This window comes from Phocoena phocoena, chromosome X (assembly GCF_963924675.1).
Source record: "Phocoena phocoena chromosome X, mPhoPho1.1, whole genome shotgun sequence".
NCBI lineage: Eukaryota > Metazoa > Chordata > Mammalia > Artiodactyla > Phocoenidae > Phocoena > Phocoena phocoena.
In genome coordinates, this window is record NC_089240.1 from 36,246,941 (window position 1) to 36,274,845 (window position 27,905).

The 27,905-nt window shown below is 36.9% G+C and overlaps 1 protein-coding gene and 1 pseudogene across 5 annotated transcripts in view; one reads left to right on the top strand and one right to left on the bottom strand.

Annotated features, from left to right (window-relative positions):
- USP9X (ubiquitin specific peptidase 9 X-linked) overlaps window positions 1-27,905 on the top strand; it is a 91,790-nt gene that overhangs the window by 49,615 nt on the left and 14,270 nt on the right. For 4 of the 5 annotated variants that reach the window (XM_065901193.1, XM_065901195.1, XM_065901191.1 and 1 more), the window contains exons 21-33: window positions 834-964; window positions 1,164-1,442; window positions 5,356-5,481; window positions 6,440-6,565; window positions 7,622-7,788; window positions 12,970-13,078; window positions 13,309-13,455; window positions 14,034-14,180; window positions 14,934-15,156; window positions 17,664-17,884; window positions 20,430-20,620; window positions 24,157-24,330; window positions 26,734-26,875. In XM_065901193.1, coding sequence (XP_065757265.1) covers window positions 834-964; window positions 1,164-1,442; window positions 5,356-5,481; window positions 6,440-6,565; window positions 7,622-7,788; window positions 12,970-13,078; window positions 13,309-13,455; window positions 14,034-14,180; window positions 14,934-15,156; window positions 17,664-17,884; window positions 20,430-20,620; window positions 24,157-24,330; window positions 26,734-26,875 — 2,183 coding nt within the window. Of the gene's footprint in view, window positions 1-833; window positions 965-1,163; window positions 1,443-5,355; window positions 5,482-6,439; window positions 6,566-6,899; window positions 6,903-7,621; window positions 7,789-12,969; window positions 13,079-13,308; window positions 13,456-14,033; window positions 14,181-14,933; window positions 15,157-17,663; window positions 17,885-20,429; window positions 20,621-24,156; window positions 24,331-26,733; window positions 26,876-27,905 lie in introns of all 5 variants that reach the window. The other variant, XM_065901194.1, reaches the window with a different exon arrangement.
- LOC136142701 (large ribosomal subunit protein eL33 pseudogene) lies at window positions 16,198-16,657 on the bottom strand (annotated as a pseudogene).

The following is a 27,905-nucleotide window of genomic DNA, read 5'->3' on the forward strand; positions in this document are numbered from 1 at the left end:
CTACAGTAAACTGCGCATGCGAGGGATCTAGGGTTGAACGCTTCTTAGGAGAATCTAATGCTTGATGATCTGAGGTGGAGCTGAGGCAGTGATGTTAGTGCTGTGTGGAGCAGCTGCAAACACAGATTATCGTTAGCAGAGAGGTTTGACTGGACAGAGACCATAATAAATCAGTTGCTTGCAGACTCATATCAAAACCCTATCAGTGGGTGACAAGTGACAACAAGCTCAGGGCTCCCACTGATTCTGCATTATGGTGAGTTGTATAATTATTTCATTATGTTACAATGTAATAATAATAGAAATAAAGTGCACAATGAGTGTAATGCGCTTGAATCATCCCCAAACCATCTCCCCCACCCCGGTCTGTGGAAAAACTGTCTTCCACGAAACTGGTGCCTGGTGCCAAAAAGGATGGGGACTGTTGAGTTAATACACAGTGTCATGGAAGCTAACATAAGTTGGAAGGAAGAGCTTATCATATTTCCGGTTTTTTATTTTCAATAAGAACTACTTCCTTTTGAAGTGTGTTGTAGTTTTTTGGTCTCTAGTGCCTGAGGAAGACATGTTGATTTAGGTCTCCGTGTAGGAGGAGACTGCTTCCTTCGTGTTTAGGTTGAGTGATTAAAGAGCCCTGGTTGATTGGGACTTTTTTTTTTTTTTTTTTTTTAAACCAATCCAGATCTGGTTACGTCTTGTGAAGTTTGAGCCTGTAACTCAGCTGAATTGATTCTTTTTCCATACTAAAGTAGTCTTCGGAATATCAAAAGTAAAATACTATGAATGCATGAATTATGTTCTATTTTAGACTATGTATCTTTTTTTTCTTACAGATAGCACAACAATAGAAAAATTAAGAGCTATTTGTTTAGACCACGCCAAACTTGGAGAAAGCAGCCTTAGTCCATCTCTTGACTCGCTTTTCTTTGGTCCTTCAGCCTCACAAGTGCTATACCTAACAGAGGTTGGTTTTTACTTTTTGAATTTATTCCATGTTCTTGAAATTTGACCTTTTATATGATAATGTGAAGAACATGGATAAAATTGTAATGAAATGTTTTTGAAAGAATTTCAAAATATGGGAAAATTTTAAACCAATGATGATGAGGAAAATAAGAAATTATCTTAAAATCTTTTAATACAGTTCTTCTACTTTTTTCCAGGTAGTCTATGCCTTGTTAATGCCTGCTGGTGCACCTCTGGCTGATGATTCCTCTGATTTTCAATTTCACTTCTTGAAAAGTGGTGGCCTACCCCTTGTCCTGAGTATGCTAACCAGAAATAACTTCCTACCAAATGCAGATATGGAAACTCGAAGGGGTGCCTACCTCAATGCTCTTAAAATAGCCAAGCTGTTGCTAACTGCCATTGGCTATGGCCACGTACGAGCTGTGGCGGAAGCTTGTCAGCCAGGTGTGGAAGGCGTGAATCCCATGGCGTCGGTAATACAGACTTTTTAAAAATCTTTTTGTAATAATAGATGGCAACTTTTAAAGTTAAACTTCGTAGAAACTCTTAAGAGTTGCTTATAGAGTTCAGAGTTGATTCAGAATGTTTTCGGTTCCTTTCCAGTGGTTCCTCATTTTAATGGTTTCCTTCTATTGAATTATATTTGTATTAAAATTACAAATGCTTTTCACTGACTCTACTCTGAGAGGGCAGTTCTTCCCTGTTCCCTTAAATCCTGTTTGACTTTTAATTTTTTTTTTTTGACGTGTAGTTGACTTACAATATTATATTAGTTTCAGGTGTGCAACAAAGTGATTTGATATTTTTATAGCTTATACTCCATATAGTTATAAAATATTGGCTATATTCACTGTGTTGTACCTTACATCCTTTTTTTCTTTTTTTAATTTGTTTATTTATTTATTTTTGGCTGTGTTGGGTCTTTGTTGCTGCACGTGGACTTTCTCTAGTTGCCGCGAGCGGGGGCTACTCTTTGTTGCGGAGCACGGGCTCCAGTAGTTGTGGCTCGCAGGCTCTAGAGCGCAGGCTTAGTAGTTGTGGTGCACGGGCTTAGTGGTTCCACAGCATGTGGGATCTTCCCGGACCAGGACTCAAACCCGTGTCCCCTGCATTGGTAGGCGGATTCTTAACCACTGTGCCACCAGGGAAGTCCCCACCTTACATCCTTATAGCTCACTTATTTTATACCTAGTAGTTTGTACCTCTTAATTCCCTTCACCTATTTTGCCTCTCTCCCCTCTGGTAACCACCAGTTTGTTTTCTGTATCTGTGGTTCTGTTCCTGTTTAGTTATATTTGTTTGTTTTATTTTTTAGATTCCATGTATACATGAAAATATACAGTATTTGTCTTTTCTTGTCAGACTTATTTCATTCTTTTTATGGCTGAATAATATAATATTCCATTGTATACACACACACCACATCTTTTTTGTCCATTCATCTGTTGATGAATACTTACATTGCTTCCGTATCTTGGCTATTGTGAATAATGCTGCTGTGAACACTGAGGTGCATATATCTTTTCAAATTAGTGTTTTCATGTTCTTCAGATATATACCCAGGACTGGAATTGCTGAATCTCTGTTTGCAGGTGATCATGGTACTATTCTATACGTATAGAACCCTAAAGACTCCACCAAAAAACCATTAGAACTAATAAGTGAATTCAGTAAAGCTGCAGGACACAAGATTGATATACAGAACTCTGTTGCATTTCTATACACTAACAATGAACTATCAGGGAAATGAAGGAAGCAATCACATCAAAAAAAAAAAAAACCACCTAGCATCCAATTTAACCAAGGAAGTGAAAGACCTATACTCTGAAAACTATAAACGTTGATAAAAGGAAATTGTAATACAATACGAAGAAATGGAAAGTTATCCTGTGTTCATGGATTGGAAGAATTAATGTTAAAATGTTCATACCCAATGCAATGTATAGATTTAATTCAATCGCTATCAAAACTTGTGACATTTTTCACAGAACTAGAACAAATAATCCTAAAATTTGTATGGAACCGCTAAAAACCCCAAATAGTCTTTCAATTATCCTATTTTATTTTTCGGCCTCACTGCACTGCTTGAGGGATCCTAGTTCCCCAACCAGGGATTGAACCCAGGCCCTCGGCAATGAAAGCACAGAGTCCTAACCACTGGACCACCAGGGAATTCCTTCCTTCATTTATTTTAAACCTACTAAAAACTCCATGTGACTCTCTTCCTAGCTCGTATCTGGCATATATATATATATATATATATATATATATATATATACACACACACACACACACACACACACACACACGTGGTAATAAAAAAGATGTACAGTTGACCCTTGTACAACACAGGTTTGAACTGCTCGAGTCTGCTTATACATGGATTTTTCAATAAGTACTACAGTACTACATGATCCTAAATTGATTGGAACCATAGACACCCAGGGCCGACTGTAAAGTTATGTGCAGATTTTCGACTCCTAGAATGTCTGTCCTCTTAACCCCCATGCCGTTCAAGGATGAACTTTAGTTGATTTAGCCTGTTGCCAGCCTCTTCCCACCTTGACAGTCTTAACCTCCAATTCTGAACTTATTTTGACTCTGTTTTTACCTTGATCCATTTTACCAAAGGTTCTCAAGACATGCCAGAATTCAATGCCTATTTATGAGAAGTCAAACTACACATTTGACTTGTTTTATATGCATCATAAGTGATGGTTTACTAAGTTACCAATAGAAGATAAAAGCTTCAGGAATATAGATTTTCTATTTTAAGAATGAATGGCTTAGGCCTTGAGATTAGAATATTGATTAGATATGTGATACTATAATAATCACATATAATTGAGATAATAGCATTTATAATTGTTTTAGGTGTGATGATGATACTGTGGTTATGTTTAAAAGGAAGAGCCCCGGGGCTTCCCTGGTGGCACGGTGGTTGACAGTCCGCCTGCTGATGCACGGGTTCGTGCCCTGGTCCGGGAGGATCCCACGTGCCGCGGAGCGGCTGGGCCCGTGAGCCATGGCCGCTGGGCCTGCGCGTCCGGAGCCTGTGCTCCGCAGCGGGAGAGGCCGCGGCGGTGGGAGGCCTGCGTACCGGCGAAAAAAAAAAAAAGGAAGAGCCCCCTCTTTTAAAAAAAAAAAATGTTGAAGTATTTATAGATGAAATTTTATTTAGGATTTGCTTCAAAATAATCCTGGGGTGGGGCCTGGATGGAAAGTGAGGGGAGTGGTTAGACAAAGTAATTTTGGTCCTTTGTTCATAACTGTTGAAGCTGGGCGGTGGGTACATGTGTGTTCATAATCCTTTTCTCTCCATTTTCATTAAAAAGTGGCCCAAGTCTTAAATTGTTTTGCATTAAAGGTACCACGCTTACTAGGATTTTTTAAAAGTGGTGTTCTTCTTAAGATAAAAACAGATTATTATCGTAATCCCTGACACAGGAGCTTAATGAAGAACACAAAATATAAATGCTCCCCTCTTTCACTTTTCTCTTTTATTCAGAAAATGTGCCACTGTGTATACAGAGGTACATAATAGCCTCTAATCTCAAGGAGCTCACAGTCAATAGGGCGCTAAAGGCAAAATTAGTAAAAACAGACTTGTCTTAAATACTGTTGTAGAAATACTTACAATATGGAGAAGAGTTAGGACTTGAAAGGCAGTCAGAATTGCCTGGCTAATAACGACTTAAAAGTAATCTTGGGCTTCCCTGGTGGCGCAGTGGTTGAGAGTCCGCCTGCCGATGCAGGGGACATGGGTTTGTGCCCCGGTCCGGGAGGATCCTACATGCCGCGGAGCGGCTGGGCCCGTGAGCCACGGCTGCTGAGCCTGTGCTCCGCAACGGGAGAGGCCACAACAGTGAGAGGCCCACGTACCACAAAAAAAAAAAAAAAAAAAGTAATCTTTTTTCTTTATGGGCTTAAAAATTTGGTCTGGTACCTTTTATACATAGTATTTTTATTCTGTTATTGATATTCCTTAATTTTTCTTTTCTAAAAAGAGTTTGATGATCAGGGTGAATGGGGAGCAAGGTCTGCCCAGGAGCATGTATGTGAAGTACTTTACTGAGTTTCTAGATAGGACTGCAGTTTATCACTCACCTCTACAAGTTATGCTGAATGCAGATGTAGATACACAAGTTGGATTAATCTAGAATGGGGGTTTGCAGAGGGATATGTGGCACTCCACTACACAAGAAAAGGAGGAAGCCCACATTGTTGCCAATGCAAAGAACTTTTTGTGTAAGTCACACGGATTCTACAGTGTACTGAATATATACAGAAGGGAGGTCATCCTGAGGGAGTGATGATGAGTGAGGAGCAAATGATTGGATTTGGTTATGTATGCAGCATTAAAGTAAAATATTTATCTTTTTTCAGGTCAACCAAGTTACTCATGATCAAGCAGTGGTGCTACAAAGTGCCCTTCAGAGCATTCCTAATCCGTCATCTGAATGCATGCTTAGAAATGTGTCAATTCGTCTTGCTCAGCAAATATCTGATGAGGTTAGTATTAAATTTGTAAGGCTGGAATTCTGGAAGGTTCGTTTCTTTCACTTTTGACCCTCTCTTTATGTAGAAATAACCCTTATCACATTTTGGGGCTTAATTTTCCTAGGCCCACTCACTTTAATCACTGACTCAGTCTAGATAAAGTTCCCTTAACATGAATTTTACCTAATGATAATATTAGTGCTTTCTGGTTTTAACCACCTTTATGTACAATGAACAGCACCCTTTTAAAGCATATAATTAAGTGAAATTTGGCAAATACATATTTGTGTCACACGTCCACCATAGTCGAGACACAGAATGTCTCCATCACTCTTTCCGTATGCCCCTTTGAAGTCTCTTCTTCCCTGTCTACCCCTGGCCTCAGATAACCCCTGATCTTTTGTTACTATATAGTAGTTTTCATTTTCTAGAATTTTACACAAGTGGAATCATACAGTGTGTGTTCTTTTATGTCTGGCTTCTTTCACTCAGAATAATGACTTTGAGAATTATCTGTGTGGTGTGGACCATTAGTCCATTCCTTTTTATTGCTGAGTAATATCCCATTATGAATATTCCACATTGTGTTTATCCATATACTTGGAAAAGGACATTCTCTTTCTTAGCTATGAATAAAGCTGCTGTGAACATTCTGTACAAGTGTTTGTATGGACCTAAGTTTTTATTTCTCTTGGGTAAAAAACTAGGAGTGGAATGGTTTGATCACCTCTGTAGTCTTTTTAAGGTTCTTCTGAAAGTAGTGTAGAGCCAGATAATAACTTGGAGAACATACTTTGTGGTATTGCTGTTAAACGAAATAATGGGACAAAGGCAACTTGGGAACCTAAAGACAGTGGTACTACTTCACAGCCATTCCTGTTTCCTTTACAGGGAGAAACATTTTTGCTTTTCTAGTGATTATTCCACTCTGATACTGTGTCAACTGTTTTGATTACTCATTATCTTGCAGGCTTCAAGATATATGCCTGATATTTGTGTAATTAGAGCTATACAAAAAATTATCTGGGCATCAGGATGTGGGGCATTACAGCTAGTATTTAGCCCAAATGAAGAAATCACTAAAATTTATGAGAAGGTAAGAATTATCGCAGAAATATATTACCTTTAAGAAAATGTTTAATTGTGCATGAGGCTGAATTATTATGTCTGCCATCTTAATATAAAACTGTCTTTTTCTACTTCTCACTAAAGTCAGGTATAATTATTTCATACTGAATTTGTTTTCTCCTGTTCTCTTTATTCTTCTTTCATCATCTTTTTGTCCTATGTATTTTGGTTTAGGTAACTGTCAGTTGTGATATCATGGCATTTAAGTATTTTTGACTCTCTTAAAGCATTCAAGAGTGTCAGCCAATTAGGTATCATCCTTGATCTTCCATTAGATTAATCAAGTTATTTACAGAAGAGAGACTGTGTTTGACTCTTTGATTTTCTGTTATATATACCTGCCCCTGATAGCCACTGCTGCATATTTAGAAGGGGAAATTAAGTTATAGGAGCTTCCCTTTTATGGCCAACATAACCGTGATTTGCCTGGGATATATGTTGATGTCCTATACTGTTGGTTATTCACTCAGCTAATATTTGAACGCCTGTTCTTTTTCAGGCATGTACTATAAATATTACTTATTGATAACTTCAGTTTAGAATTTATTAGCTACCTACCCAAGCATATTTTAGGTTGTAAAACCTTCAGACCTTTCCTGAACGGTTGTCTGAGACAATTGCTTTTGAATAAAATGGCACTATAGGTAAGCTACATAATGGGACTAGTCAGAAGTTGGGTACTCTGACTGCAGTGCCAGAGTGGTTCTTGACGAAGGAATGATTGTTGGTGCAGAAGTACACAACTTAGAAGGTCTCTAAGAACTTGGGGGACAAAGAAGCAGGTAATATGCTCAGTGTGCTCCTTCAGCCATCCTTGGGACGTAGCAAAAGAATAGAATTAGACTTTTATCATCTGTTTATACTCATTTCCATGCTATTTCAAAGGGGCCTCGAGTTGTAGGTAAAGAAGCTGAGGCCAAGTGGTTTAAGTGACTAGGTAAGTTTTAAGCACTAACTTGAAGTTTGTATGAGATTTTTCTTAAATATATCTCTAGGTAATTTGTCTTTGACTATAATTTTACAGACCAATGCAGGCAATGAACCAGATTTGGAAGATGAACAGGTTTGCTGTGAAGCATTGGAGGTGATGACGTTATGTTTTGCCTTGATTCCGACAGCCTTAGATGCTCTTAGTAAAGAAAAGGCTTGGCAGACATTCATTATTGATTTACTGTTGCACTGTCACAGCAAGTAAGTGTCTTTTTTAATTGTAAGAAATTTGATCTTATTTTTTTAAGCAGAGATGAATGAATTTATGTTGGCAGAATTTATCCCAGGAATCAAATATTTATTGTCTCTATAGCACACTAATGTTTAGGAAATTTTTATTTAACTGTGTTTTGCCTAGACCTGAATTTGTTTGGTTTTACTGTCTACAAAATGTGAACATTAATTCTCGAAGTAAAATTAATTTTTCTGTAATTCCAGAATTTAGTTTCACCTAAATGGTGTGTGTTTTAGCCCATTTAAAAAATCTGGCTTACAAGATTTAAATTAAATAGGACATTTAGCTTCCTTTCTTAGAAACCTAGGGCCAAGTGTTTTTTTAGTGAAGTTGTTAAGTCAATGTGGAATTCACAAGGCATGGTTATGGTAACCATAACTTTTGCATTTTACACTGAGAATAAAGACCAATTATAAAGTCCTAGTTTTTCATTTTTAGAGCATTTATTCAATGACATTAATTTTGTTTTGGGCTTCTTTTTGTGCAAGTCAATCAAATTTGTAGAAAATTTAGGTTTTCCATCCTCTTATGTCAGTCTAAATCTTGACCTTCATAAGGTAACTTTTTAAACATGAGCTCTAATCAGTATCACTGTTATATGTAATTAATCTATCTCGTGTACATTTTGCAAAAAGACACAGGAAATGTTCGCTTTGTTTATTCTTTCACATTCCATTCAACAATGACAAATCACTGATGAAAAGTTAGTGTAAAGTCAGAATAAGCACTTTGCTGACATGAAGCCTAGTGGTAAAGTTTTTTTCTTTTTTGTTTGTTTGTTTAAGTGTACGTGGTGTGATGGAGTAGTAGGTTCAACTCACTCCAGGGCATGCTGTAAAGTAATTTAGTGGTCTCCAGTGGGAATCTCTATTATTTTAGAAGCTCCTTGGTAATTTCCTTGAAGACATCTAGTTCAGCCTATGTTCTTTGATGGGATCCCCCCCCCCCGCCCAAATAAGCTTGAGCTTGCTATCTCTTTGAGAAAACTTTATCATCGTTGGACAACTCTGTATGTTAAAGATAAATAGGTTGAATAAGTCTGGAGGAGAGGAAAGATGATTAGCCATGAGTTTTGATGAAGTCAGACCTGGAGGTACAAATTTCTTAATCTATGCTCATTTTTTTAAATTTTAAACTAAATTAGGAATTTATGTCACTTTCTTTGCTACTAAATATCAAGGAACTTTGTTTAATAAGTTTTCTGCCCTCTACTTTTATGAAAATCCCCATTATAGGAAGTTAGAACCATTTGACTCCTCTTCTTCCTGAAACTTGTGCACGATGAAGTAAAAAGTACCGTACACAGCACTTCTTCTCATGCCTCTGTTATCTTGTCTTTGACAACAAGGGGGGTCTTCTAAGGTTAAGATCTTTTTTGAGCTTTAGGTATCTGACTTTCTTCCCTAGTACTGACTCTCACCCTGCCCTGCAGTTTTAGTTATATATGTATCTATCTCGTGTACATATATGTATGTATTTATTTTTGGCTGCTTTGGTTCTTCGTTGCATGAGCAGGCTTCTTTCTCATCACGGTGTTTTCTCTTGTTGTGGAGCTCGGGCTCTAGGCACGCGGGCTTCAGTAGTTGTGGCTCGTGGGCTCTAGAGCGCAGGCTCAGTAGTTGGGGCGCACGGGCTTAGTTGCTCTGCGGCCTGTGGGATCTTCCCGGACCAGGGCTCGAACCCGGGATCTTCCCGGACCAGAGCTCGAACCCGTGTCCCCTGCATTGGTAGGCGGATTCTTAACCACTGCACCACCAGGGAAGCCCTGCCCTGCAGTTTTAAATCTTCATATTATAAATATCAGAGTACCGGGCTTCGATACTTGCAGAGTATATCTTGCAAAATATGATCGTGTTGTTTTCCTGCTTTAAAATCTTTCCATGTCTTCCCATTGTCTTTGAATTAAGTGTAAACATTTAAATTTGGTTTATAAGCACTCCACAATTTGGCTCTTGCTTCTACGCACTTGAAAATTTCAACTTCAGGGCCACATTTTCCAGTAAGTTTTCTTTATCCCTAGAGGTCTCCCAGACCTCTGTTCCTATTAGAAGAGGTCTGCTTCCACATAACAACACTGATATTTTGTTGTAATTGCTCGTAATTGGATTTGAATTCCTTTAAGTGGATTTGTTTTTGTTTTAAGCCTCCTCCAGCACCTGTTGCTTTATACTCTGCCTGTTTAACTCCTTTATGTTACCTTGATGATCCATGGAGGCATTTGAGTTTGCCACTCCTGGCATAGTGCTTTCAAGGCACAGCTGAGTATTCTGGTAGAAGAAGAGAAAGGGATAATGCAGAAAAGGAGATTAGTAGGCGTCGGTTTACAGAAGGCCTTTGATGCTGAGATCCAAGTAGTGTTAGATTTTAATATTGTAGGCAGTCTCACTGATGAATAATTTATCAAGTACCCATTATGCACCAGGCAGTGTTCTAGCTACTGGGAATATAGCAGTGAAAAAAAACGGACAAAATGTCAGCCTTCTTGGAGTCTGTATTAAAGGGGATGGGGAGTGGGAAGAGAAGACATATGGGAAAATATATAGTATGTTATATTAATAAATGCTATCAAGAGAAATAAATCAGGAATAGGGATGAGTGGGGAGGCAGGGTCATTGGAGTTCAGTTTTATGTACGATAGTCAGAGAAGACTTCCCTGAAGTCTCTGGGGCTCTGAAAGAATGAGGTAGTGATCCATGCAGTTAATGGGGGAAGTGTGTTGGGGTTTTGGGTGGGGTTTTTTGTTTTTCATTTTAAATTGTATTTTTTATTTTGTTCAGCTTTATTGAGATATAATCAGCATATAACTGTGTAACTTTAAGGTGTACAAAGTGTTGATTTGATAGTCATATCTTGCAGTATGATTACCACCATAGCCTAAGGTTAGCTAACACCTCCATCATATTTCATTTTAAATTTTATTTCATTTTTTATATGAGAAATACATTTTGGTCATCTGAATGACCAAATATATTTTTTTTTCAATTTTTATTTTTTAATTGAGGTATATATAGCTGCTTTACAGTGTTTCAGGTGTACAGCACAGTGATTCAGTTATACATATTTTTTTTTCAGATTCTTTTCAATCATAGATTATTACGAAATACTGTATTTCCTGTATTATATAGTAGGTCCTTGTTGTTCATCTATTTTATATGTAGTAGTCTGTTAATCCCAAATTCCACACTTCCACACACTCCCCCCCCCCCCCCCCCCCCCGCCCCGGGGGAAGTGTGTTTTAAGCAGAAGAAACAACAGGTGCAAATGTCCCAAGGCAGGAACATGCCTGACATGTAAAGAACAACATGGAGCCGAGTGTGGCTAGGACAGCAGAGGTGGGGGAGTTGTAGGAGGTGAGGCCAGAGAGGCAATAAGCAGCCTGTGAGGATTTTATATAGATCATTGTAAAGACCTTAACTTTTACCCTAAGTGAGATGGGAATCCATTGGGGTTTTTTTTGGTTTTTTTGCCGCGGCATGCAGGATCTTACTTCCTTGACCAGGGATCAAACCTGTGTCCCCTGCATTGGGAGCACAGAGTCTTAACTACTCGACCACCAGGGAAGTCCCCCATTGGAGGGTTTTGAGCAGAAGAATGATATGCTCTGAGTTAACATTTTAAGTTTATTCTGATTGCTTTGCAGAAAAGGCACTTAGACTATTTTATTAATCCAAATAAAAGATGAGAGAGTCTGGAAGTATGGCAATAGTAGAAGTGGTGAGACATGATCAGATTTTGAGTATGTTGTGAAGATACAGGCAACAGGATTTTTTAGTAGATGTGTTTCTTTTGAAGCATGAAGTCTGCATGTGTGAGGGAGGGTTCATCAGGAACTGACAAGCATCAACTCTTTATAGACCCTCACTCTATTTGGGCCGCATACCTTTTTAAAAAATAAACTAGGGCAGTATGAATGACATATACCTCTGAAAATCTGGTAAAAGTTATGGACCTTCTCCCCAACAAAACCAAGTACTCCTGATGTCAGTTTACTTGAATTTCACCAAACTTAACCCACAAAGCTTCTAAAGGTCCCTATGGTTTATAGGACCATGTACAGGTTTCAGAAACCTAAAACATATCCAGGAGGGAGGCCAGTACACAGAATGTATACTGTCAAGTTCTTACATTGAACTAAAAATTTGTTTCTAAGCTGTCTATCAGCTAGCACATTGCCAGAAACAGTTATTCACCGAATGTAGTTTGTACGATAGACAAATGCTTCGTTAGCAGATACTTTTTGAGCATCTTCCATATGTCAAATGTTCTAGGTTCCAGGAACTCATGCTTCAACAAAGCAAAGCCCTGCCCTGAAAGAGCTTACTTTCTAATGGAGACAGACCTCCATTTTGTAAACAAACAGTATTTATACATCTGGTAACTGGTTCTTAGCACCTGTTATATGCCATACATCATTTTTCATTCTGGAGGCACAGTAGTAAACTAGATGATGTCTTTGCCCTCTTGGAGCATTTATTCTGGTGAGATCTGTATAGTATACATATTTTTTAAGAGACCCATGATGCTCAGGTAAAATTCCCAGTACTGTGACCAGAGACAAGTTTTTCCCATGGGTAATCATAGAATATTGTATAATACGGTGGTTCTCAATCTTTAGCACATGTTAGAATCACCTGAAGGCTTTATTAAAACGCAGGATGCTGGGGCCTGAGAAATTGCATTTTTAACAAGTTCTCAGATGCTGCTGATCTGGGTAACATGCTTTGGGAATCACTAGTATAATATCAGGGACATCTGTAGCAACATCCTTATTGTGTAATTGTAACAGAATTTCTACAGAGTTGTTCACTCCAGAGCACAATGGAATAATTCTGTGGAATGCCCAAAAGATGCTTAAGGCTTACTGTACAACTCTTGTACCTAGAGGAACATTTCCAGCCTGTTCCAAGAAAGGGGTGTTAGAAGGTATCCCTTGAACTCTTCAGTGACAATTTGAGGTTTTAGTTCTTGACACACAGCCTAAGTTCATCTGTTAAACGTTGCTGCTTAAAGGGGTGTTACGTATTCTTGTATTTTTACTTTTAATTTACTTAACACCCCACCCCCACCCCAAGAGGCAGCGTTGGAATCTTTTTTTTTCTTTTTCTTCATGACGATAATATATTAAATGTGAAACATTTTTATTTCAGAACTGTTCGCCAGGTGGCACAGGAGCAGTTCTTTTTAATGTGCACCAGATGTTGCATGGGACACAGGCCTTTACTCTTCTTCATTACTCTGCTCTTCACCGTTTTGGGGGTGAGACATTTTTTAATATACTTATCATTGTGATTCATTCTTGTACATGGAACAGTCAAGAATTCATGGTTTTAGCTTGTATTAAAGTTGGAGCAGTCTATATTTATTTTTAAAATATTAGTAATTTCCCATCCTATGTTAGTCCTTTACTCTAGTTAATTCTGGGTTTTTAAAAAGTGGATTCTGAACATGGACATGTAAATTCATATTATTCTACTTTATTGTTTCAGAGCACAGCCAGAGAGAGAGCTAAACATTCAGGCGACTACTTTACTCTTTTAAGGCACCTTCTTAATTATGCTTACAATAGTAATATTAATATACCCAATGCTGAAGTTCTTCTCAATAATGAAATTGATTGGCTTAAAAGAATTAGGGTAAGTTGCATTTAATACTGTGTTTATCATCAATAAATAAGATATTTTATTAATAGTTCATAGTTTTGAGCATTTTGGTTAAATGAAAAACAACAAAGAGTAATAAAAAGGACCAAAGAATATACTCTGTTGGTGGATATTACTAACCCATGATTCCCAGAATGAATGCGTAAGTAGTTTTGTCAAATGCCTTGCTTTAAGACTTGAGACACTGATATTCCGCTTCTTCCATTTTCAAATGGGCCCATTTTGCAAATTTTCATTTTAAAAAGTATTCTTGAATTGTTTTCATCAAAAAATGAGTCTGATAGACTAGCACTTAATTTAACTTTTGATCTTAACACCTGATACTTTTTACTTAGAGGTATGAGAATTTATTTCTGAAGAGATTGGTATCATTTAGCCTTCAGGTTAGCATTTCTTCTACTAGTTTGTAAAGCCTACTTCTAGAAAGTTCTGAAGAGAAAAAATCTCTTAGAATGGAGAGGTTTGAAGCAATTGCCTCTGTCTAGCTCACTCTTGTTCTGACATCTCACCGCCCTTTTGTAAGTTAGGCATTTGATATTTTTCTTTGGCAGGATGATGTTAAAAGAACAGGTGAAACGGGTGTTGAAGAGACAATCTTGGAAGGTCACCTTGGAGTAACAAAAGAGTTACTGGCCTTTCAAACCCCTGAGAAAAAATATCATATAGGTTGTGAAAAAGGAGGTGCTAATCTCATTAAGGTAAGTTCTGTCGGCTTGGTCCTAAGCTATGTATCATTAACATTCTACATGTTCATTAGCAAATCTGTCTGGTTAATTTATGGTATCATGTCTTGGGTGTGTTTTCTTGATCATTTCTCTTTTCTACTTTTAAAGAATATAGAGGTAACAGTAACTTTTAAAATCGTTTCTAAATTTTGTACATGAATAAAATTTCAGTACTGTGTGAAGTAAGTAAGCACTATTTAATTTTTCTGTTTGGAAAATCTGAACTTTTTACTTCATCAGACTATTCAGAATGAGACAGACTTCTATTATGTAAGACTGTGCATATTTACCATGTTTCTTTGATGAGTTTTTTCACATAACATGGTAACTCAAGGAAACAAAAAGTATCATTTTAGGACATTTCATTTTTATTCAAGATGAGCTTTGGTATACATGTGATTAAAAGAGTAAATTTACTTAATGTGAATTTTTGTTAAATGCTACAGTCAACTCATTCTTGATGAGTTTTTAACCTGAGAAATTAGGTTTGTTTGTTAATTGTAGTAAATAGTGTTTTGAAGTGGGATCTTTTTATTAGAAAATCTTAGTTTTCTGAAATGTAATGAAATCTTGAATTCTGACAATTAATTTAACATTATTTCCTTCCAAGAGACATTTCTTTCTTTAAAAAAAAAAATACACACACATACGCATATGAAACTTTACATGTATTTTTATATAAATATGTATCATTGCTAATACATAATCCGTTTTTCACCTTTGTAGGAATTAATTGATGATTTCATCTTCCCTGCATCCAATGTTTACCTACGGTATATGAGAAATGGAGAACTGCCAGCTGAACAGGCTATTCCAGTCTGTAGTTCACCAGCTACCATTAATGCAGGCTTTGAGTTACTTGTAGCATTAGCTGTTGGCTGTGTGAGGAACCTCAAACAGATAGTAGATTCTTTGACTGAAATGTACTACATTGGCACAGCAATAACTAGTAAGTATTTTAAAATACAAAGTTCTGATGACAGTTCTCTAATGTGTTCAAATTCTGTTTTCCTTTTTTTTTTTGCGGTACCGGCACACGGGCCTCTCACTGTTGTGGCCTCTCCCGTTGCGGAGTACAGGCTCTGGACGCGCAGGCTCAGCGGCCATGGCTCACGGGCCCAGCCGCTCCGCGGCATGTGGGATCTTCCCGGACCAGGGCACGAACCTGTGTCCCCTGCATCGGCAGGTGGCCTCTCAACCACTGCACCACCAGGGAAGCCCTGTTTTCTTTCTAGTAAACATCTTCAACTCATGTTTTCCTTTCAGCAACTAGTATAACGTTTAAGACCATTACAAGCAATGAGTCTTAAAGTAGAAAAGTTTTCAGATGTTTGTTAAATGTCTTCCTGTAAGTGGTACAAGTATTGAGCAACAAATTTCATTTCAGTCAAATCTGGACTGAAATCCAAACTCCAGAATAATAAACAGTCAAAATAAATTTCAGAGTTCAAACTTAAAAATTCAAATTACATGCATTGGAAAACCTTTCAGGCCCCCACTTTAGAAGCTCTTTAATGTTATTTTCATATGAGTTCTAAGAAAATCTGGTTTTAAAGAGAAGAATGTGAGAAGATAACATTTTAGTGCCCTTGGTCCTCAGCTAATGCTCACATGAAGCCCATGAGACTATAGATCTTACTGATATAGAACTGAAGCTCAAAAGGGATGAGGGCAATATGAAATGACTAAGACAGCAGAAATAAGAAAGCAGACCACAGTGGAGGCTCTTCTGTTTTAGGAGAAAACCATTTATCTACAAAGCTTAAGAATATAATTGATTATGGTAAGTTTTTAAGAACATGTCAAATTATTTTTTGATATGTTATATTTTAGAATATAAGGACTTTTTAATAACATTTTAGGAGATTCTGGTTAAAGTTCTTAAAACGTTAGACAGTTATTCTATCAAGTTTGTATATAGTAGGGTGGGGGTTTTTGTTTGTTTGTTTTTAAACAAATCCACAGTTTTATTTATTTAATTTTCATAAGTTTAAACCCTCAAGGGGTACAGCAGCACACAGATTCTGTGGCTAGTGGCCTTAGCAGGAAGGTTGCTTTGGAATTTGACACGAACCAAGCCACTGTTTCCATGAGCACAAGTTACCTTTCCCCAGATTCTTCTGGTTTTGTTCAGTTTGCCACCAGGAGTCACTGTTGTTCTTTGCTTTGTACACATGAGCATATCTCTTGCCCAAGTAGAATTCAGTTTCATCTTGGGCATAAACACCTTCAGTTTTAAGAAGAGGAACCCTCTGGTTTCACAGGACCCTGCTTATAGCCAGCAAAAATAGAGCCTTGGACCACAGCCTTCCAGACCTATTTGCTGTTTTAGAAGTCCTGTTCCCAGTGCTCCTCCACAGGCTCCAAGATGGCAGAAAGAGAAAGGCCACTTGTTTTTTTGTTTTTGTTTTTTTTTTTTTTTTTAGGCCACTTGTTTTTAAGTAGTACATTTGTGTGGTAAAAATTTCAACTACCAGAGAAGGATGTATTCTAAAACATTTTTCCTGCCCATTCCATTCCCCTGGTCCCCTTCAATAGCTGTAACCGTTATCTTCAGTTCATGTCTATCCTCCCAGAATCTCTGAGTGTGCAAAATCCACATACAAAATCTTTTTTTGTTTGTTTAGTTTTTTAACCACAGATTGGTGTGGAGTGCACAGTGTTCTTCACTTTGTTTTCCCCTTAATATATCTGTGATCATTTCCTATCAACACATAAATATTTATCTAAATCCGTTTATTAGCTATATACCTTTCAGTTCAATATACTATATAATTTATTTAATTGGTCTTATACATGATGATGTTTACATTGTTTCCAGGTTTATACTAGGTAGAGGGAGATAGGCAGTGATTTACAGTTCTCACAGAACTCAAATCCACTATCTCGTTTGCTCCTCAAAATAACATGGTGATTATAGGCAAAGCACGTCTTACTACATTTATTAAGAAGGAAACAGAGGCTTGCCTGAAGATGAAAGAGTTGGTAAGCATCAGAACCTGGATGTGAACCCAGGTGATATCTTAGGATTATTTAAAACTTAGTAAGCTATCATATGTTGATATATTTGTATAACATTTCATGCCGGAAGGAGTTTGAAGGCACTTGAAAAAAACATTAAAGTAGAAGAAGTTAAAGTTCATAATGACTAAATTATAATAAAGTTAAAAGTAAAGTTAACATGTAGAAATTAGCCTTGTATCATCTTGTGAGACTGCCATAGAAGCAACATCAGATAAAGCATGGGTTCATAGATGGTGGGGTAAGAAGCTATATAGTGGTATGTGTTGCTGTGTATCTTCAATTTGTTGAGGGTGAAATGCATACCTAGAGCACTATTTCAGGTGGCTATAGGAGTAGTGGAATTGTTGGTAATGTTAATTTATCAGCTTAATAAAGTCTAAAGTGGGCAAAATGTTTTTATTTGTGCTGCAAGAATCTTTTGTCTTCTCTCAGCTTGTGAAGCACTTACTGAGTGGGAATATCTGCCACCTGTTGGACCCCGCCCACCAAAAGGATTTGTGGGGCTGAAAAACGCTGGGGCTACTTGTTATATGAATTCTGTGATTCAGCAACTCTACATGATTCCATCCATTAGGAATGGTATTCTCGCAATTGAAGGCACAGGTAGCGATGTAGATGATGATATGTCTGGGGATGAGAAGCAGGACAACGAGGTAAATTTTATTTAGCATTTTTGTTTTCTGTGTTTGAAGTTCTGATACGAGATACCGTTGTTCTCTCTTAGAAAGCGTTAGACTTACACTGGACCTGTTGGCAAATATTTGAAAATAAAGCTAGAATCTCCTGGCACAGACTGCTACCTCGACATAGTGCTCACTACCTAACAGACTTGCAACTACAGTTAATGTTCATGATAGTTTATACGTTTTAACGCAACAGTTAATGTACTCACTTTTGGGGGTTTGGTATAATTTAGAGTTTGTATAATTTTAAGAATCTTCATTTTTAGTAATAGTCTAAATTATACTTTTACTTTTCTATTTGATATTTTAATTGTGTATCTCCATTTATTTATGCCAAGATATGTGCTATGCCAGTTTCATTGTCTGTGTTTACTTTTAGATTACTTTTGCATTTCTCCCAGATCATAACTATTTTTGCTTAGGAAACAAACTTCTACTTGTGACAAAATTTAGACTCCTACCAAGTATCCAATGCAGAATAAAGCTGTGAAAAAATTAGGTTGTAGTGGTGGATCAGAGTTGACATAACTATGGCATCGTTCTTTAAAGAAGAGACTATGGCCAGACTTAAGCTGTGGTCATGTTTGTGTCCACGCTGTATTTCTTTGTTTTTATTTGACCTTTTCCTACTCATGGTGTTGTGTTGGTGAGAGCTGAAGAGAGAAGCCAGAGCATGCTCTGATTGTAGTAAATGTCTTAAATGGTTCTTTTCTCATTCCCTCTCTTCAGTCACCGAACTATTTGCTCTGAGGTAGTTTATCACTTACAGGGAGGGCTTCTGAAACATACACTAGACCCCAACTCTTCCCTAGGTCTACTGAACCGCATCATCCAGGGTTTGGGGTCTGAGCATTTTTACTTTTTTAAGAAGTTTCATAGGCATTGCTCACACCATATACCTAGTTAAGAACCACTGCTCTGGGTGAAAATTGGAGTTCAGATTCTAGTTCTGTGATTCATCACATCTCTAGGTTGTTGAGTTAAGCACAGTAGAGATAGCTAATTGTACCAGCAGACAAAGTATGATACAGTTCAAATAAGGTATCTCAACTTTGCTCTCATGGTACCCTCTGCTCTGTGTTGTCTCAGCACCCCATTGCACTGTGGGGTGTTTTGGTTTTGGTTTTTTGCCTGTGTGCTTTTTTCCTTCCCTAGACTAAGTTTCTCATGGGCAGGGACTGGACATTGTCTATTTCTACATCCACGTCCCACACAGAGTTCTGCAGCCACCATTCTCTTTCCATCTCTATAAATTTGACTATTCTAGGTACCTCATATAAGTGGAATCATACCGTATTTGTTTTTTTGTGACTGGCTTGTTTGACTTAACGTAACGACCATTTCATAGCATGTGTCAGAATTTCCTTTCTTTTAAAGGCTGAATAACATTCCTTTGAATGTATATACCACATTTTGTTTATCCATTTATTCATCAGTGGACATTTGGGTTGCTTCCACCTTTTTGTGGGCGGTGGTGCACACGGCGTGGCCTGCGGGATCTTAGTTCCCAACCAGAGATCAAACCCGCTTCCCTTGCATTGGGAGCATGGAGTCTTAACCACTGGACCGCCAGGGAAGTCCCTGATTCCACCTTTTGGTGGAATTCAAAATTGTGAGTAATGCTGCTCTGAACATGGGTGTACAAATATCTTTTCAGGACCTTTCTTGCAGTTCTTTTGGGTGTTTTACCCAGAAGTGGAATTGCTGGATCATTTTATAGTTTTATTTTTAATTTTTTTTAGGAACTGTTTTCTACAGTGGCTGCACCATTTTACATTTCCCACCAACAGTGTGCAAGGGTTCCAATTTCTTTGCACAGAACTTTATCATTTTCATGAGGTCCAGTATGTCTCTGTTCTTTCGTTGCCTGTGCATTTGGTGTCATATCCAATAAATCATTGTCAAATCCAGTGTCGTGAAGTTTTTGCTCTATGTTTTAGGAGTTACATAGTTTTAGCTCTTACATTCAAATCTTTGATCTGTATTGAGTAAATTTTTGTGTATAGTGTTAGGGAAAAGTCCAACCTTATTCCTTTGCATATGGATATGTAGTTTTTCCAACTAATCTTAATATGTATATTGTATTGAATGTTTACAAGTCTGAGCACTCTATATACATTGTCTCATTATAATTCTCACAACAGCTACATGAAGAATATGTTAACCCATTTACACATGAGGCACTTAATTGCTCAAAGTTACTTAGCTTATAAGTAGCAAAGCCTGCATTTGTATCCAGTTCAGTCTAAGTTAATCACTCTACTGTATTTTGCTATATTACCTACCTCTGCGATACTTAGTGAGGGTTATTCCTTTATGACAACTCTTATGTGAAAGGGGTGAGGATATAAACACTGATACTGTAAACTAAAATTTATAAATTGAAAGTTAAGTGCTTTGGAAATAAATAGAAGTACAGGTGATTTGTTCACTAATCGTATAGCATTTGTCTCAACATATTTTTACTATACTTTGAAGTTAGGTTAGCTCATTAATGATAACTTTTGGTTTCTAGAGCAATGTTGATCCCAGAGATGATGTATTTGGATACCCTCAACAGTTTGAAGAGAAACCAGCATTAAGTAAAACAGAAGATAGGAAAGAGTACAATATTGGTGTTCTAAGACACCTTCAAGTCATCTTTGGTCATTTAGCTGCTTCTCGACTACAGTACTATGTACCCAGAGGATTTTGGAAACAGTTCAGGTAAACTATGGATGAATAGTAATTGGGATACTGCTTAAACCTTTATGACTATCTCATGACACTAACATTAAACTTCTAAAACCTATACTGGAAGGCACTTTTATGTTTAGTATTTAAGCAGTAGTAATAATCAAACTTTACTTCGTAGTTAGGTTTGTTTTCTCATTGTCCCCAAAGGAGGTAGAAAGTGTCATAGTAAGAGGCAGCATTCTTTAGTCTCTTCAGATGTTAATAATTTTTTATTTTGAAAGCTTCTAATATTTACATAAGTAGGGAGAAGAGTATGAACTCTTATGTATTCATCACTCAACTTCAACAGTTGTCAACTCACGGCCAATCTTATTTAATCTACACTGCCATCTACTTTTTAGATTGTTTTGAAGCAGATACATAATTTCATCCATAAATGTGTCAGTGTGTATCTCTAACGTCTTTTTTTTTAACGTGACCATGATACTATTACGTCTTATAAAAATTCCTTAATATCCTTGTCAATGTCTGATTTTACCCAATTACCTCATAACTTTTTTACTATAAATTTTTTGAAATCATGATCCAAGTGAAGTCCATATGCTGCAGATGTTGACATGACTCTTTAGTCTCTTCTAATCTTTTTTCACCCTTGTAGTTATTTGTTGGGGAGAAAAAAAGTAGTTAGCTCTGTAAATTTTCCCATCTGGATTTTATTGATGGGATCCTTGTGGTGTTTTCTGTTTTCCTCAGTCCCCTGTATGTCATATAAATAGGTAGTGAGAGCCAGAGGCTTGATCAAATTCAGGTGTGATTTTTCTTTTTTTGGAGCAGATAGACAAGGCTTGCTTCATAGGTGATAACGATGACCTCAGTGAGAAGTACATAATGTCTGTCTGTCTGTGTCTTATAACAGCCATTGATCATCATTGCCTAAATGCAGCATTTCATGAGGATTACAAAATGGCAACATTCTAATTTTATCATTCTTTCATTTTTTAGAGGAGATCTATAAAGGAAAACTTCCCCATAGCAATTCTTTGGCTATTCTAATGTACAATTTTATAGGAAAGGTGCGATAAATACGTTGGGTTTTGTTGTTGTTAATTTTTAAAAAATCTTCGATTATGTCTTGATCTTATTTCTCTGGCTTCATTTATTTCATTTGTTTTTATCATCGCCTGTCATGTCGTGCACTGTGCTAAAATACTGTAGCACAACCACATATCTGTACTGTGTATGAGAATGCTATAATCCTTCATAGCATTGGGTTTTTTAAATACTACTACTTTTTTTTTTTTTTTTTTTTTTTTTTTCTGTTTTTTGGCCACACTGCACGCTTGTGGGATCTTAGTTCCCCAACCAGGGATTGAACCTGAGCCCTTTGCAGTGAAAGCACAGAGTCCTGACCACTGGACCACCAGGAGATTCCTGTAAATAATACTCCTTAGAATCCCTTCAAGGTATCTCCCAGACAGCTGAGAGCAGGGGAAGCAAAGGGTCACCTGACACTGCCACTCTTGTCCACCTTCCCTGCTTCGATCAGAGCAGCTCAGCTCCCCTTTTGCCTACAAGGATACTACTTAGATTTCTTTTGAAACCACTGCTTTATAATACAGTGACTCACCGTATAAATTCCTCTAACTAGGCCCCCTACTTAATCCATACTTATTGGCTTGCATGCACCACCCTCCTTCCCAGCTCTGCTTTTGCTCTTTTGGTCCCATCACCTCTCAGCACCTCTCATCTTCCTCTCTGACTATTCCCGTTCTTATTCTTTCTCTAGCTTGTCTCGTCTCTGCCATAAGGCTTTTAGCATTTCTGTTCTTCCTCTTCCAGATTACTCTCAAGCTTTTTGAGCTTTTGTCTTAAAATTTGTCATTCAGTTATAGTTATTGCTTATCTTATAATGCCCTTGCATTTTTGACTTCTCAATTAATTACTCCCTATGCTAGTGGAGCTCGCAGTTTGTCTAGACTAGCACTTTTGGATTATCCACACTTTAGACACATAATATACTCTATACATAGTATACTCTAGATATACATGTGGGTTAGTTAACCACATTTCCCACCCCCGATTTTTTATATTGAAGAATTTCAAACCAACAGAAAAGGTAAAGTAGTATAATAATCACCTTTATGATATATACTCTTTACCCAGATTTACCAATTGTTAACATTTTGCCATATTTGCTTATATGTATACTTGGGTTTTGGTTTTTGTTTGTTTTTTCTAAACGAGTTGATAGTTGCAAATATGACACTTTAACTCCCCTACATGCTTCCAAATGTATCCTCTAAGAATAAGGACATTTTCCTACGTAATGTTTAATACAATTATCACATGCATGAAATTTAATATTTAGTAACGCCTGATATTCAGCAATATGTATTTCCATTTCCCCAAAATATTCTTTTTTTTTTTTTTCCAATTCCAGACTGGTATCCTAGAAGGAATCACAAGAATTAGGTTGTTACCTCTTTAGTATTCTCTAAAATAATCTCCCTAACTTGTCATGACCTTTATGGTACTTCCTTGATTTGTATGATTATTTCCCCATGTTAGATTCAGGTTAAACTTTTTGGCAAGAAAACTACATAGGTGATGTTATTATATGCTTCTCATTGCATTCAGAGGCACATGGTATCAGTTTATCTGATTATTGGTGATGTTAGCTTTGATCCCTTGGTGTCTTAACAAATCTCTCCATTGTAAAATAGCTTTTAACAAGTGATATATTTGATTTCTAACTCACTATATGCAAATTTAACAGCTGAAATATAATTAGGGTGAGATTATTTGCTACGTAGTAAAAGTGTTACAAAGGAATTTATTAAAAGACAGTTCCTCTTGCATACTTAAATGTGTCATATCTGTTGCTTGAATGAATTCACTTATATTCTCAATGTATATTACGTTATAAATACAAAATTAGATGTCATAGTTTCCAGCAGTGCCTAGGTTTTATTAGTATCACTTCTCATTTTATCATTCACATAATTGATATTTTCTTTTCTCAGGATTGATTTACCGAATTTAAATCCTCAGATTATTCAAAAGAGATGAACTGTAAAACAAGTCAAACCTTTCTCTTTTCGATCGGAAAAGTGAATTTAATTAAGAGTAAATATTATCTTTGCACTGTATCTGTAACCCAAAATTTAAGCAAAATGAAAGAAATGAAGTAGTAATTACCTGCGTAAGAGTGAGATCAGCCACCCAATTTTAACAGCGTCTTCAGTTGGATTCAAAATGCATGCTTATACTATATTACCTACAGAAACCATCCTTCTTGGAGCTATACTGTCCATCCAGCCACACCAGTAGTTTCATGGTATTTCTTCCCCACTGAAGTACCACTTTTACTATGAATCTCACTTTCTTCCCCACAGCAATTGATACATAAATGGCATTTGTTTTTTTCTACTTCCTGTAGTTGAGGAATAAAATCTCAGTTTTTGTGGTGTCATTTGTGGTTGTATTGCTTTTTTCCTGAAAAATATATTGTATATATTGTTTTGGGAGTGTCGCACATTACATATTTTACTCCATTCATTTCTTAGGCTTTGGGGTGAGCCTGTTAATCTTCGTGAACAACATGATGCTTTAGAATTTTTTAATTCATTGGTGGATAGTTTAGATGAAGCTTTGAAAGCCTTAGGACACCCAGCTATGCTAAGTAAAGTTTTAGGAGGTTCCTTTGCTGATCAGAAGATTTGCCAAGGCTGCCCACATAGGTAAGTGCTAATTTCATACTTAAAGTGTATGTTGTACTGTTTATTTTTACTATTAGTTATGTACAAAAGTGAAGTACGCTACCGCTTACTAAATACCTGAGGCTGGATGAATTACATATTGCGCATACCTTACTACTGTGGCGGGGGGGGGGGTTGTTTGTTTTCTCATTTTATTACAATGAAGTCTAAGAGTACAGAAAAGTCTCATGAACTTTATGGGTCTGTTTGTTTTTGTCAAATAATATTTGGTTCCTTTAACTCCACCTAAGCTCTTACTATTTCATACTCTTACGTGTTTTTATGTATGATCATGCCTAAGAAAATAAAATGGCATTTTGCATAGCTACAGGTATTACTTATGAATTTGCCCTTTATCTTAGAATTAAAATAGTTACAATATTGTAAATATGTTAAGTTTAGAAGATAACAGGCATGGAGCACTATTTCCTATACAAATGAAATACTGACTTTTTGAAAATAGCATTGATTACTGTCATTGTCTTTAAGGTATGTTTCCCACACAAAATCTTTATAGCAAAAGTTGACTAAACAAATTGGGTTTTGGTTTTTTTTGGTTTTTGGTTTTCTTAACGGGGAAGTTGATTAAGGGTTCTTATTGAAAATAGTTAAATAACTATTAAAGTTCATTACTGATAGATACACGTTTATGCCTATTGTATGGAAGTTTTACTTTGGAACTTCTCTTGTATGTTGTCATTTAATGTTGGTTTGAAATCCCTTCTCACCAGACAATCACAGTAGGATAGTATTTTCTGCAAGTCTAAACAGCATTATATACAGTCATAGGTTGTGTGTGTATGTGCTTTATTTTTGAACACAGGGAAAATGATTGAGGGAGTACTAATACTATATGTAAATGCTAAACTACTCATTCTGGATAAGGCCATAAAATTGTTTGCATAGACTGGGCAACTTTTTTTTTTTTTTAATGTCTTCATTGGAGTATAATTGCTTTACAATGGTGTGTTAGTTTCTGCTGTATAACAAAGTAAATCAGCTATACGTATACGTATATCCCCATGTCCCCCCCCCCTTGCGTCTCCCTCCCACCCTCCCTATCCCACCCCCCTAGGTGGTCACAAAGCACCGAGCTGATCTCCCTGTGCTATGCGGCTGCTTCCCACTATCTGTTTTACATTTGGTAGTGTATATATGTCCATGCCACTCTCGCTTCGTCCCAGCTTACCCTTCCCCCTCCCCGTGTCCTCAAGTCCATTCTCTATGTTGGAAGGTTACATAAAGGGTCCTGAGACAATCTGTTTTAGGGTATTTATTTATCAAGAGCAGGGGTTAACAAACTATGGACCATAGGTCAAATCCAGCCCTGCATCTGTTTTTGTAAAGTTTTATTGGAACATACCCACTCCTTTACTTACTGTCTGACCGCTTTCACTATAACAGCAGAGTTGAGTAGTTGCCATAGGGACCTCATGGCCCCAAAAAAGCCTGTAATATTTACTCTCTGGCCTTTTACAGAAAAACTTTGCTGACTTCTCAGCTTCAAATGTCGTAGTTTTTAACTGGAATCATAAAATCTAATTTCTCTTTTCTCTTCTATGGGCTGTTCCCCAGTTATAGTAACAGTTTGCTTAATACTTCATATTCCATTCATGTCACTTATAAATGCCTTTATTTGTGTACCTTTTTCCCCTAACTAAATTGAAAAGCCCTAAATATGAGGGACTGTCTTAAACATTGACTATCCACAGGGCTTTAAACATGGTAGGCACTCAGTGTATTTGTTGAGTGAATGAATTTAATGGTTGAGAATGAATTCCTCACATCCCATGTTCTAAATGCATGAATATGTCTCACCAGAAATCTGAAAATTCCTTTGGTAGAAAATTGCCACAAGGTGGGATTGTGGCTCCTATTCAGATTGCTTATCCTGTATTCATTTGTGTTTAAACTTGTGCTTTAGTAAGGTTTCCATTACAGAAGAGGAGAAACATTTAAAAATTCAGCTCATTAATAGATCTAAACAGATGATGGTGGAAGCAGCATGGTAGACTATAAAGAGATTGAGATGTGAAACCAGACAGACCTAGCTTGAAAACACCATTTCACCTAGTAATCTTGACCAAATTCACATTCTGAATCCCACTTCCCTCATTTCTGACGTGGAGATGGTGATAGAGAAATATTTGTCATGAAGACAAAGCACCTGTTATATGTAGTGTGTAAACAACCTAATGTATGCCCAGCAGAGGATAAGTGACCCATAAATGGTAACTCATTTATTGGTAACATTTTATGACTTAATGGGTTTTGTGTTATGTTATAAAAATTGCAAAAGTAGTTTTCATTGAGTCCATAACTAAATAAGATGTTTAGAAAACTAAGGAATAAATTCTCTGATCATTTCTTAAATAATATCTTTAGATACGAGTGTGAAGAATCTTTTACGACTTTGAATGTAGACATTAGAAATCACCAAAATCTTCTTGATTCTTTGGAACAATATGTCAAAGGAGATTTATTAGAAGGTGCAAATGCTTATCATTGTGAAAAATGCAATAAAAAGGTATGAATTGCCCAGTTTTGTTTAAAATAATTATGATTACATTTAATGGGTTTGGAAGAATGGTTGTTTTTGTTTGTTCTCAAAATTCACCCTCTTTATTCCCTACCCTGCTTTGTTATAGTGGTAACAGAGAGGTAGTTAAGATAACTGACTTAAAGGTTTGTCAGGTAAAGATGATTGAGAGAAAGGTTTGTCAGGTAAAGGCAATTGAGAGAAAATAGTGCCAGAAGGGCTAGGGAAAACAGGTAAAGATAAGAGTGAATCACTTTAGAGGTCATAGTAGCTTAATATCAGTCTCTTGTCTGAGTTACACAGGCACTTTTCATCCATATTCAACCCACCTGCTCTTGAACTCCTCGAAGCTACAGAGCTCATAGAGGAAAACACTTCTCTCATGTCCAGAGTTGCTACCCAAGACCAAGAAGTTTGCTGAAGCCAAACCGTTAATTACTTTAGCCACAAAAGATTTCTTCTACCACCTGTGTTTTTTAAACCACTTGGATCAGATTTTTAGACTCACTTGATTGGTTTATGCCTGTGGGCATTTAACAGTTCTTTAGGAGAGACAATTTACGCATACATATGGTAAATAATGTGTATCTTTCTGGGTTCCCAAGCCCTCTCACCTGTAAGTCACCTGTATTGTTTTGACCTTACATACCACTTAGAGAGGTATTAAAATCTAGAGATTGAGATCATGAGCTATAAAGCCATACTCCCTGCCGCTCACAGCTCTAAGACTTGAGGCAAGTTATCTCTTACTACTCCTAATTCTCATCCTTAAGTTTCAGGGTTGGGAGCGTTGGGAGGATTAAACATGTTACTACTTGGACAGCACTTAGCATCATATAACTTGGTACCTAATTGCCCAATAAATATTAGCTGCTACTATTATATTTCTGTAGTTTGCTCACAGCAAACTTCATTAAAATAACAGTAAATATCAAACAAGTAATAATGGTTAGATAGCACTTCCAATATAGAAATCAGACAGCGAATGATGTCTATATCACTAATTTTTGCAAGTTGT